This window comes from Telmatherina bonti (assembly GCF_933228915.1).
Source record: "Telmatherina bonti genome assembly, chromosome: 21".
NCBI classification, from domain to species: domain Eukaryota; kingdom Metazoa; phylum Chordata; class Actinopteri; order Atheriniformes; family Telmatherinidae; genus Telmatherina; species Telmatherina bonti.
In genome coordinates, this window is record NC_136630.1 from 27056848 (window position 1) to 27070340 (window position 13493).

Sequence of the window (13493 nt, forward strand, 5' to 3'; positions counted from 1 at the left end):
CACCACAGAAATCCTCCAGGAGCTGCGAGCTGATTGCTCTGTGTTGTGTTCTGTGATATGGATGAGCACCAAGAGAGGGCGCTATAGAGTTGCATGCAATAAGCAGGATGTGTGATTGTAAGGAGAGAAGAAGAAGAATTAATGAAAAAGTGAAGCATGGGGAAGTTCTCTGTCTAGTTCTTACTATAAGCTCTACAAAATACCACATTTTGGCGATGCGGATGGCCGTTTCCGTACCTTTGCCTGCACCTTTCATGCCCTGCCCAGGCGAACCTGCTATAGTTTTCACTACGTGGCTCAAGATGTGTGAGAACTACATGTTAGTTATTGGAGCTACCGAGGATAGCTGGCCCGACGCCAGGAAGCGCGCCGTTCTTCTCCATGCACTGGGCACTGAACGACAGAGATTATTTTACACTTTGCCGGATACAGGTACAACTTGTGCTTCTGCTGTGGAGGGACTGAAAAAACACGTTGTTCCCAAAGTAAACGTGATTGCAGAATGTCACAAATTTCGACAGAGGAAGCAGAGGCCTGGTGAGTCAGTTAACGAGTTTGTGGCTGCATTACGTGAGCTTGCTGCTGCTTGTGAGTTTGGGGACATGGAGGATCAGATGCTTCATGATCAACTGATAGAGCGCGTTGCCAATACACAAATACGCGATAGACTGTTGCTGGAACCGGACTTGAATCTGGCTAAAGCTACTACACTCGCTTTGCAAATCGAAGCCGGACTACATCATGCTGCCGTCCTTTCAGACAACACTGCTACTACTGCTGCTGCTGCTGCTGCATCAGTGAGAGCCGTTCACTCTCAGCCGCGGGACAACCGGCAGCGGGAAAAGAAGAAAATTGCGCCCGCAGCTCGAACTCCTGGTAAACCTCGCTCCTGCTACCGGTGTGGGTCCGCCAGTCACCTCGCTAATAAGCCATCATGCCCTGCAGCCAGGGCTACATGCAATTCATGTGGTAAAATGGGACATTTTTCCAAAGTTTGCAGATCTAGCCAAAAGGAGGTGCGTGAGGTGCTGATAAATGAACTGACTGTGCTTTATATGAATGATTCTGTGCAGGATAAAATCCTATGTACTGTACAAGTTAAAGCTGATGAACGTTCTCGTGATGTAGAGCAGATTGTGGATACAGGTTCATCTGTTTCTATTCTTCCTGTGAGCGTTTACCGGAACCTTTTTCCAATGTGTGATCTTGCTGAACCTACTATAACTCTGTACACCTACTCTAAGGAGAAAATACCAGTTATTGGTTGTTTGCATGCTGTAGTGACTTATGAAGGACGTTCAGCTGCATGCTCATTCATGGTAGTTGAGTCAGGTGCTGCTTCTCCTAGGGCTGAATCTCTTCACTGCCTTGAATATGTGCATCAAGGGTAACAAAGTAATGACAGCAAGTCACAGTGGCTCCCCTGGCTGTCAACCGCAGACCCTCTCAACACAAAGTGAGCCAGAGGTCTCAACTACACCACTCACTGCTCCACAAGCCCAGGTACGGGAAGTTGGATGTGCGAAAGGGTTTGTCCACAAAATTAAACTGAAACCAAATGCAATTCCAGTGCAACAGAAGCTGAGGAGACTTCCATTTTCTGTAAGGCAAGCAGTTAGTGAGGAGCTTGAAGACCTGCAAGACAAGGGCATCATTGAACGTATTGATTCATCTCCATGGGTTTCCCCCATTGTTGTCACTCAGACAACAATGGTGGAAAACCCCACGTGTGTCGACCTCAGAGAGCCTAACAAATCGATAGTCTGTGACGGCCATCCTTTGCTTCACATGGATGAACTGCTTACTAATCTGCAAGGGGCTACCGTCTTCTCTACCATTGACCTAGCCTCTGCATATTATCAGTTGCTTCTGCACCCTGATAGCCGCGACATCACTGCTTTTATTACTCATGAAGGCCTTTTCCATTTCTGCCGAGTCCCATTTGGCCTTGCTTCAGCTCCATCAGCATTTCAAAAGATGATGTCCTCCATACTGGCTGGCCTCCCAGGTGTGCAAGCCTACCTTGATGATATCATATGCTATGGCACCACCCAGCAGGATCACGATGCAAATCTGCAGAGAGTGCTGCACGCCTTGAATGATGCAGGACTTAAACTGAATATGGATAAATGTAAGTTCAGCCAGATGTCATTGTCTTTCCTGGGGCACACCATATCCAAAGATGGACTCCATCCTGACAAAGACAGAATCAGCGCAGTGGCACTTGCGCCTGCCCCACATGACACATGCTCTCTAAGATCATTTCTTGGTCTTGCCTCATGGTACAGTAAGTTCATTCCTAATTTTGCTACAGTCTTTGAACCACTTCGTACCACACTCAAAGATTCGACTGACGTGAGGTTTAACTGGACTGCTGAGGCTGAGTCCAGTTTTACTGAAGTTAAAAGACTGATACTGGAGAGTCCTGCTGTAGCGCTATATGACCCTTCTTTACCAACCCAAGTGACCACTGATGCTTCTGACTACGGCTTGGGAGCCGTACTCACTCAGACCCATCCAGACACCTGTGAAAGGACTGTTGCCTTTGCGTCCAGGACACTCTCCCCTGCCGAACAAAAGTACTCTACCATTGAACGTGAAGCTCTTGCTTGTGTTTGGGCGGTAGAGAAGTGGAGAACCTATCTGTGGTGGCATCACTTTGTGCTGCGTACTGACCATCAGGCATTGACATCTCTTCTCACATCTAAAGGGACTGGTCGAGTTGGCCTGAGAATTGCCAGGTGGTCGGCTAGACTGTTTTGTTTTACTTATGATGTGACATATCACCCTGGTAAGCAAAATGTGACAGCTGATTGTCTTTCCAGGCTTCCACTTTCTGTTACAGAAGATGCTTCCGAAGTTCCTGACATGGTTGCTGCTGTCTTTCAGGAGTCTGTGCATGCTGTGTCATTGACAGAATTTACCGCAGCGTCTGATGTATGCTCTGAACTGTCACAACTTAGACACCAGATTCAGACAGGTTGGCCAAGAAGCAGGAAGGCTGTATTGCCTGAACTGGTTCCATACTTCAATATCAGAGATGAACTGGCTGTGGATGGCTCACTTATCATGACAGGCACAGACCGCTTAATTGTTCCCATTTCACTCAGATCTAGAGTGGTGGACTTGGCCCATGATGGACATCAAGGCCTGGTACGTACAAAACAGAGACTGCGTGAACTCTATTGGTCGCCAAAAATGGACGTCTCAGTACAAAACACGATAGCTTCATGTGCGCCATGCCAGTTTACTGACAAGTCTGCAAAAACTGCACCTGCACCACTCATGCCAGTGGATCTTCCAAATGGTCCATGGGAGAAGGTGGGCATTGACATTGCAGGTCCTTTTGAACATGCTACATTGGACTGCCGCTACGCCATAACTCTCACTGATTATTATAGTAAGTGGCCTGAAGTGGCATTTGCCCCTACTGTCACGACTGATGTGGTTATTCAGTTTCTCACCACTGTGTTCAGCCGTGAAGGAAATCCTTACTACTTGGTTTCGAACAATGGATGCCAATTTACTTCCCATGCCTTTTCCACTTTTTTGAGGGGGAAAGAGATAAAGCACCTGCGCTCAAGTGTATACTATCCAAGAGCTAACGGAGCCATTGAAAGGTTCAACAGGGTGCTAAAAGAGTGCCTACAGACTGCTCACAAACTGCACAAACCATGGAAACAAACTGTAACAGAGTTCTTGCAGAACTACCATGCCACACAACATGCTACAACTGGAGCTACACCGTTTGAGTTAATGAGGAACAGGAAGATGCGCACAAAACTACACATACTTCCTGTCTTACACAATATAAAGACACACACACACACACGTGAAAGAGACAGTGAAAAACAAGCAACAAAAGAGCAAAGAGTACACAGACAGAAGGGTTGGAGCAAGAGTACCAATGTTCCAAGTAAACGATACTGTCCGTGTCCGGAGACCTGACCATGACCATGAAGGGAGCATCTAGGTTCACTTTCTTGATCACTTGACTGTGATCAAGAAAGTTGGTTCAAACACTTACCTGTTAAGTGATGGTCGGAAATGAAGAGACCCTGACCTCTACTGATATGAACAAGGACACTACTTATGATGGATTTCTGTTGCCAGAGGAGTTACAGCTCAATGCACCAGAAATAGGTCCAAGACGAAGTCAGAGAACAAGAAACTCACCTCAATGGTTAACAGGTTTTGTTAGGTAAAGGAATACAAGACTCAGAGTCTGAAATATTTGTTGTAATTAGAAAAAATGTGTTCTGATTAATGTGCCTGAATACAAAATAATGGCAGGTGTAAGCATGGTTTCATAATGTTACAATAGTTTGGTGTTGCTAACCCATGTCATGCTGACAGTTGAATTTAAGGTCATATAATACGAGTACAAAAGAAGAGGGGTTATATTCTTTCATGCCATTTGAAATATAATGTGATGCTAACTAATATTCACACTAAGAATTGATGGCAAAATATTCTGTGATCTGCATTTTCATTTTTCTGCTATTTGTTAGAAGAATTGCTGTTTCTATAGGGCAATGGTTGATTTAACTGTTTTGCAGAAGTAAGATCTTCAAGGAAAGGGGAAATGTTGTGTTCTGCGATATGGATGAGCACCAAGAGAGGGCGCTATAGAGTTGCATGCAATAAGCAGGACGTGTGATTGTAAGGAGAGAAGAAGAAGAATAAATGAAGAAGCGAAGCATGGAGAAGTTCTCTGTCTAGTTCTTACTATAAGCTCTACAAAATACCACACTGATCTAAAAACGCGAGGTACTAAGAGGTAATTTGCAATTTGCAACAGTAATGAAAGAAAGAACTGGATTTCAGAACTGGATCTCAATACCTGTGTATTGGACACACTCGAGCCAACAGATGGCGCTCTTTGACCAGGTCAAATGTTTTGACACAATAAGTCAATTTCAGGCAGTTGTGTCAGATTTCACTCAATGTTTCATGAGGCCTCGGATTCACCATCCCTAAACACAGGTGGCTTCAAAAGAAAAGGGTTTTATTTGCCCAAACAATTTAAAGGAATAGGCCTTTCAAAGGAGGTCAATGAAGCAAAAACCTAGATCAAAGTCTTAAAATAACTAAACTAACAGATTGGGTATCAGAATCAACATAACAAAAACCAACTGACCTAACAAACAAGAAACAAACAGGAACTTAAATAATGGCTGATTTACCAGTTACAAAACATATGGGTTAACACGTATCAAGCATACTAACAAACAAGACAAAGAAAATAACAGTTAATTTAGTTATTTATAACAAAACTACTAACAAAATAAAACTCAAACTACTCAAAAGTAGAAAAAATTAATATAACAAACATTTATAGAAACTAAATTGAATTAATGATCTCCCCCTCTGAAGATGAGGTCTTTAAAAGGGCCCACGGCACTTCCTGTTCACTGCTGGCTTCCCTCTTGTTCACATTCCTGCCCCACAGTGCCTAAGCTCATCCTAAAAATGTGTTGGTGCTTCTTGCAGTTACCGCCTTTGCATGTGTGGCCGTTGGTCTGGCCATCACACTTACATACACCAGGCCAGACTCCCCTAAAGTTGTATTAGGTGATCCTTCGGTGACCTGTGCTGATAAGCTGGTAAAGGTGATGAGAAGGGATGAGAAAGTCAAGATGGTAGCACTGACCAGGCAGGATCCCAGATGAAGACTATACAAAGGAGTCCCTGAAACAATCCAGCACCTTACAGCAGGGTGCAAGATACTGGCAGGCAAAGAATACATGGCGCACCATAACCAAGTAGCTGACAGTGTGCAGAATATGGACTGGAGACCCCCAAGTCCCAGTGGGAAACTCCCCCCAAGGTGGTGGAGAATGAGCAGTCTAAGTTCCTCTGGGACTTCCAGATCCAGATGAAATGGTGGTGGCTAACCAACCGGACATGGTGATCATTGATAAGCAGCAGAGGAAAGCCGTAGTGGTGGATGTATCCATCCCCAATGATGGAAATATTGGGAAAAAGGAGCATGAGAAACTGTAAAAGTACCAAGGCCTCAAGGAAGAACTGGAGGCCTGGAGGCTGAAAGCAACAGTACACATAGAGATTGGAGCATTGGAGGCTGTGGCTCCAACAGATACCTGGTTAAACATCAGACATTTCCGTCCAGAAAAGTGCAGTCCTATGAACAGTTAAGATACTGCGAACCTGAGCTTGAGATGAACAGCCACCCACCCTACCTTGGAGATGAGAGGGGTGGGTGAGGGAGGAGGTTTTTATTTATGTGTGTGTGTGCGTGTGGCTCCATTAAATTATGAATTTGCATCTGCTCCGGGCTAAGCCCAGGTTGTCCTCAAAAGCTGGAGACGCCCCTGGAGAACAATTAAAAGGAGGTGGTCCTGCACTGCTTTTCAGCTCAGACATGTAAAGAAAAAACCTTTTGAGGTGAATTTGTGCTGGATCTGTGCTGGGAACAGGTCTAGATCCTGGAGAAGAATGCTGAATAGCTGCTGAACACGATGGAAGATTCTTCAATTCAGAGTGTTCAGTTAGAGGCTTCTTCATGTAGCTGCAAGAGAAAGTTACGCGAAGTTGCTGCCATCTGGGACAATAAGAGCTCATTATTTTAATTTGACTGCAAAAACCTGACATTTTGAAAGTTGTGTTAAAAACTGCTGACCAGCAACTTGTGCTTTTGACTCTTTATTGCACCATTTTCATCCTTTCACACCAGAAAGGGCAAAATCCATAGATGTCTGTAGATATTTCTCTAAATACTGGAAGAATTCGGACCATTTCTGGTCCATATTGAGATACGTTTTATGTCTGTTGATATACAGACATTAGATATTGATACTGTAATCCATTAATATGCAATTTAGTCTGTAATTTAATAGTTGAAGTGCAATAATTATGTTGTCTGTAGTTTTAATGAAAATAAAATCAATTAAACAAGTGCACCATGAATTTATGTAAAACTTGCTGGTTTCTAACCAAAGCCTGAATTTATTTTTACAAAATGCTAAATATCTCAAAATCTACAAAAGTCTGCTATGACAAAAGTCATGGCTTCATTCTCCTGAATGTACTGAAGAGTTTAATATTTGATTGGCTGAAGTGGCACAAATGGTTAACAGGAGTTTAGTGCCAAAATTTGGCAGAATAACAATTAGAAATTTCACTCTTCTTGCAAAAGAGCAACTGTAACTACCCTTTTATGCTGAAAAGTTGATAAGCAAAACTACTTGGAGAAGCAGCACGACTACTCACCTTGATTTATCAAGGTACCACATCGGGATTGAAACCCACAAGCTTGTGCCTGTTCCTTTAACCACTACACCAGCACAGTTCTCAGCTCCACATTGACAGAAGTGTTGAAATTTTTCTACCGTTTGGATAGGAATTCTTTTTCAAAACTTCCAGCAGTGTTTATCAGTGGAAGAACTTAAGATTTCAATGGGTGAAGTAGTACAAATGATTTATTAGCTTGCTTTTTCAGCAGTAGGATACAAAGTACAAGCATCTGAGCAGCTCATTCTCTGAGCAAGAGCTGTGGTGACATAGTGGTAAAATTAAGCACTAATGTTTGTTTTTTTTGCCATTTTCGCGCCAAGGCCGTGCATGGTTAAGCTTAACTCTCTTAACTTTCCCCATTCATTTCCTATGGTAGTGCCTTGCAGTACGCATGCAATACATTCTTTTGGCCACAATTGTCAAACTGGGGGCGCTGTTTCCCACCTCCCTCAAAGATAAGAAAGTTGTTTGGAGAGTTTATTAATTACAGTCTGATCATCACAGAACACTGATGTTTACAACTTTGTAACTTTGATCTCAACTGTTGTTTATATCAGAAAAGGTATGTGCTAAAGAAGAAATTACAAAACAATATGCACTAAACTAAGTTTTAAAGTTTTTATTAGCTACCAGTACTCTTTGAGTACAAATGAATTAGGTACAGATCGTTGCCATGATACTGATAAACACTTCCTCCACAAACAAACTAATAAACAATTCAAGTAAAGGCCATATTTAAAGTACAACATTTGGGTATTTTAACTTTTGCTAATTTTCTGGAGCAACATTTTTACTAGAGACATCAAAGTATTCAAATTAGTAAACATTAATGGCAGATTCAGTCTGTGTTATTAGTCCTCATTTGGTAACAAAACACAGTAAATTCAATTCAGTTCACTTCAATAACTAAGTATAAATTTTACGTGACATGATTGTTTAAGCATGTGCTCTGCTGCTGTACAATGATACTGATTTCTGATGTAATGCTGATGTAATTAGGACTTAGGACTAGGAAATCAGGATGATTTAATGACTGACTTCACATATAGTTTATTACATCATAGAGTTGTAGAGTGTGGTAGAGTTTTCCTACCTACTTTGTAAACCAGAAAAGAACACCTTATGAAAACAACATGAATATTTCAGCAACTTTGTTGTTTTATTTAGACAAAACGAAGAAGGCCTTTAGCTTCTACTCAGGGAGGGTTAAAGTCTGTTTCAGGAGGGGTCCTTCATGCAGGATCCTTCAGAGGCAGCCATGGAGCTAAAAAAGTAGGCTATCCCCCACCTTCCCTGCAAAGAGCCAGGATGTTGTGCAGGTCAATGCCCTTGCAGCAGCTACGCAGCGTAGAGGAGACAGGACTGACACCCAGGAAGTCATGGGGGAATATGTGCTTCGGTTTGGCAAATATAAAGGGCAAACATCCCTCTGGCTTCTTGGAAATGATATAGGGTACATCATCTACCCAGTCAGCAAAGTGGAGCAGGAAGAAAGCAAGGGCACTTTTAAACCTGAGGGCCACAGCAAGGAGAGCCTCTGTCTTTCCTGGATAATGCTGGGACTTTCAAAGACATCGAGGATCTCCAGGAGTATTTAAAATCCAGAAAGCCAGCAGAGCCAGGGCTGTCTGAAGGGGACAATGCTGTGGAACCAGAGCCAAAGACACCCAGCAGAAGATCTGGGACACCAGAACAGATGGGTACGCTGCCCTCATCTTAGGTGCCAATTGCATTAAAAACAGCAAAATGTACAACTTGCAGCAGTAGCTCCTAAAGCAGCAGCATGTACAGCAGTCCCAACCTGCAGAGACCCCAGTCCTACTGCTGACACTCTAAGTATGAACACGTTTGTCTAAAGATTGTATATTTTATTCAGCATTTTGTGTGTACCTATTGTTTTTCCTGACTATTAATCAGTAGTGATGGAGGAATATGAAGAACTTGAACAGGAGATACTGAAACTCTCGCCATCTAAATATACAGGTAACTTAGCACAGATCCACAACAGGAGACAAAGGAGAAGAAGAGGACCAGGAACTGCTTGGCCCTTTGGGCAGCCAAAGTCCCGTTAACTTGGGGATGGGTCAAGCCTTCACTTTTTTTTGTATCTGAGTGAGACTGTGAAGTATTTTTACTGCTCGGTCAAGGTACATCAAGAACTCCAGTTAGGACCTGACCAACCCAAGGCTGATTTTGAACCAGGCTGTAAACATGTTTATTTCTGCTGTGAAATTGGCCTTTTAAACATGGGAGTCTATCAGGATTCGCTCTGTTTTGGAGCCAGCCCCTAGCGGATGATGGGGGAATTCTACTTCCACAAAGGCTTCACTTTTTACCACCGGAGGTTCCGTCCATCTTTCAAATACGGTCTATGGTTGATATCCAGCTGATATCTGGTGCCGTGAAACGAAACACATCTCTCGTGGTGTTTCAGGTTGTGAATGGCAGTGTTTTATCTTAAAGCTGGGGTAGGTAATTTTGCTCAGAGACATTTTTGTTTTACTCTGAGTGAAGTGGTTCCTTGTCCTGATAGTAGTCTATACATTTTGTAATCATGAACAGTAAGAAATATAGTTAGACCCCTAAGTCAATGTTGATGACCATGACATGGGTCGGGGAGTTGGTGGCTTAATAGCCAGTCTGGTTACCAGGAACGGTGACTGGACTTCCATCTCCACCGGCTCTGGCTCCTCATCCAGGCCGAGCAGTATTGCTACTAGTTCACTAGATGTAATGCTCACTGGGGGTTTTTGCTTTCGGCACTTGGATGATCCCCTTCTCCTGGCACGTGAACAGGGAGAGCTGGGAGGCATGGTGTCTGGCTCTTCATAAGTTGGGAAGTTCTTTGCAGCCTCTGCACAAGTACCCCAGAATAGTCATTTCCTTTTCCATTGGGTGCAAGACTGGCTGGTCCATTCTGTCACGGTTGGTGGAGGTGTGGACCCAAATGAAGGGACGGGATACAGGATGCAGAACCAAGACATTTTAATCTAAAAAAACGAAACTGAAGACAAACTAACTCAATGAAGCAAACACATGAAGCTAACATAAACACAATTGACCAGCAAGTGGGAACATAAACCAAGGGCTATAAATACTGGAAAACAGAACAAGAAAATGGATGAACTAATTGAGTTCAGATGTACTTATTGAACAACAGGCAAAACAGGAAACAAGAAAAAAGGGAACTAAATAAGGAAAACTACAAAATGAAAGCTGCAAAGTTGGAGGAATGCCTGAAAGGTTCCTGCATTGTTGATATTGTGTGAGTAAACTAACATGCATGGTAGTACATGAGTGACGCACAATTTTGCACATTTGCTCTTCCAATACTTGTTCACATTCCAGCCTGTGAGCTCAGTTTAGCCTTATTTCAGAGGAATGAGGATGTTTCAGTGGAAAGATTAGAATAAATAACAACACTGTTTTTTCTCCGTGAGTTTGATCCAACTGCTCTGTCATGTACGGATGCTGATACACATCTGAAAGCAATAAAACAATGAAAGGAGAGCGACCTGCAAATTGTAGATGATGAAAGAAGAAGAATTTTAACCAGCAAATAAATACCTTTTTTAAATACTGTAACTTTTTTTTTACAAGGCTTTATGTGAAGGTAAAATGGGGTAAAGTTTACACACTGACCTGAAGCCAATACAACAAAACAGATCATTGTTACTTCAAATTTGTGGTAAATCCAGTGACATTGATAATGCTGTCATACTCCGATTCAGTCCATACTCATGCTGAAAGGTTGAGATAACTTGATTGCAAGTTTTAAAGTGTGACCAGATGAGATAACTGGATCTGGCTGATTTAGATCATGGTCTGTATGTTCTGTGGAACCAAATGTAAAAAATATTTCTATTAGTGTGTTAATATAAGTCTCTACTAACATGATACTTGAGCTTTACGTTGTGTAATAGAACTAATCTAAGCACTTTACTGACCTCTACTGGTGACTTCAGCAGCTGTAAGGAAAACCTGACAAAAAGTCTGAACGTGTAATAAACACACCAGCTACTTTATTTAATACACCTTCCAGTACTGTGTTGGACTTATTTTTCCTCCAAAACAGCCTTCCTTCATGGTGTAATAGACTCAACAAGGTGTTGGAAATATTCCTCAGAGATTTTGCTCCATAATGACACGAAGCATCACAGTTGCTGCACATCCATGATGAGAATTCAAGACAGGAAGGATCCATGTTTTCATGATAATTCCAGATCTAATGCAAATTTACTCTCCTCTTCATCCTGATGCTCGGATTCAACTTCTAGCCATTCTAGTTATTTTGACTCTGGGTGCATGAATATGTGTGTTGAGTTGCTGCCATGTGATTGGCTGATTAGATGTTTTGCTACAATTAACATAATAAAGTGACCAGTGAGTGTATGTTTTCTGTTTATTGTTTCGGCCAGTATAACACTGACCCTCCATTAAACAAATACTGATTTCATCATTGTATACTTTCCTTTTAATAACTTATCATTTAATAACTTATAATTGAATTTCCCTTTGGGGAATAAAAAAGTATTTTTCATTTAATTTAATTTCTTTTCATTTCATTTAATTTATTCCATTTCATAACATGCAACATTTTAGTATACTATTAATTATTATTAGCTTTTTGAGCTACAGTAGCTTCTGAGTTATTGTTATTAATTATTAATGCTTATTTGTTTACTAAACGCATTTTGAGGGAAAGAATATATAATATTTTTAAAAAATCATGTTTTGTTAGAAATGAGTCTGTAGAGTGTTTTTAATTTGACTCCAGTCTGCACAGTCTCATACTCATTTTCTACAGAAAATGAGTAATTAACTATTTAAACTATTTTAATAAATGCTTGCTCATTTTATGTAGAAATAAGTTTTCTCCATCCTTATGGGAAATAAATCATATAAACTGTGAAAAAGTGATTGCAATGACTTCTAAAAGCAGGTTTTTCCATTTCTACCAATGCTTCAGCTCATCTCCATTATGATGAAGATGATCTCCAGCATCTGTATAATTTATGTAAGGGAAGCAGCTGGAATATTGTTTGCAAGGTAATGTGATTTTGGAAATCTAACTGGCACAAAACAGAAAAAAGAAAATGTCATCATTGCAAGAAACTAACCATTAGAACCAGTCCCTTAGCCAGAGCCTGCAAATGTGAACAGATTCATCATGTTTATTCCCTTGAGTAGGTGTATGTAGAGTTTCTTTAAAAAGCTCAGCTGAGTTCTAACATTTTACGATACAGAGCAGTGCACTGATGCTGAGAAGCCAGTGACATGAAGACATCAGATTCACATAATACGTTTTTGATTTGTGGTGAAACAGGGTGTGGCTAGGTAGGATAAATTACATGAGGCTGAATGTGCTGCAGGGTGAAAATAAGATAAAGGTGTTCAGCATGCCAGATTATCCAATAGACATTGATGGTAAAAGATAAATGCATCATCTCAAATGGGCCCCCAGCCAGAGAAGAGACCTCTGAGGGCCAACCATGAAGCACTACAGAGCTGGGACAATGTGGGCAGTTTGCAAATGACGGTGAAGAAACTCTCAACAGTCCCCACTGATCAGGCCTGTTGAGAAAACAAACAGGTGGGCGAATTTGTGAAATAAGGAGAAATTTTCTGGAGGAGAAAAGAAGGAGAAAAAAAATAAGAAAATCAGGAAGAGAAAAAGAGAACTATTTTGTGGTAACTACCACAAATAATACAAAAGCTAATGTAGCTCAGAATCTAACATAGCTCAGAAGCTTACACATCTAACCCAGCTCAGAAGCTAATTTAGCTCAGAAGCTTGTTTAGCTAATTTAGCTCAGAATCTCAGACGCAAATGCAGTTTAGAAGCTAACGCAGCTCAAAAGCTTGCATAGCTAACCCAGCTCAGCAGCTAACTCAGCTCAGAAGCTAACGCAGCTCAGAGCTTGCATAGCTAACCCAGCTCAGAAGCTAACTTAGCTCCGAAGCTACTGTAGCTCAAAAGCTAACTTAGCTCAGTAGCTTACAGCTAATTTAGCTCAGAAGCTACCGTAGCTAAGAAGCTAACATAGCTCAGAAGCTAACTTAGATCAAAAGCTAATGTAGTTTAGAAGATAATTTAGATTAGAAGCTTTTTTATAGCTCACAGCAGCTCAGTCATGAAAACAGCTATTGTCAAGTTAACTTGGACAGAGTGAAATAAAAGCCTTAGTGTGAAGCTAATTTATAGGAAATAAGCATGTTCAACACCTTCAACACTT

General features: G+C 41.5%; 1 protein-coding gene across 1 annotated transcript in view; it reads left to right on the forward strand.

Moving 5' to 3' along the window:
• Positions 1-215: 215 nt before the first annotated feature.
• dnah9 (dynein, axonemal, heavy chain 9) overlaps positions 216-13493 on the forward strand; it is a gene marked incomplete at both ends in the record, with an annotated part of 232712 nt that continues 219434 nt past the window's right edge. Inside the window, 5 exons of the mRNA XM_079260636.1 lie at positions 216-898; positions 1441-1529; positions 1571-2131; positions 3212-3400; positions 5494-5606. Coding sequence (XP_079116762.1) covers positions 216-898; positions 1441-1529; positions 1571-2131; positions 3212-3400; positions 5494-5606 — 1635 coding nt within the window. The remainder of the gene's footprint in view (positions 899-1440; positions 1530-1570; positions 2132-3211; positions 3401-5493; positions 5607-13493) is intronic.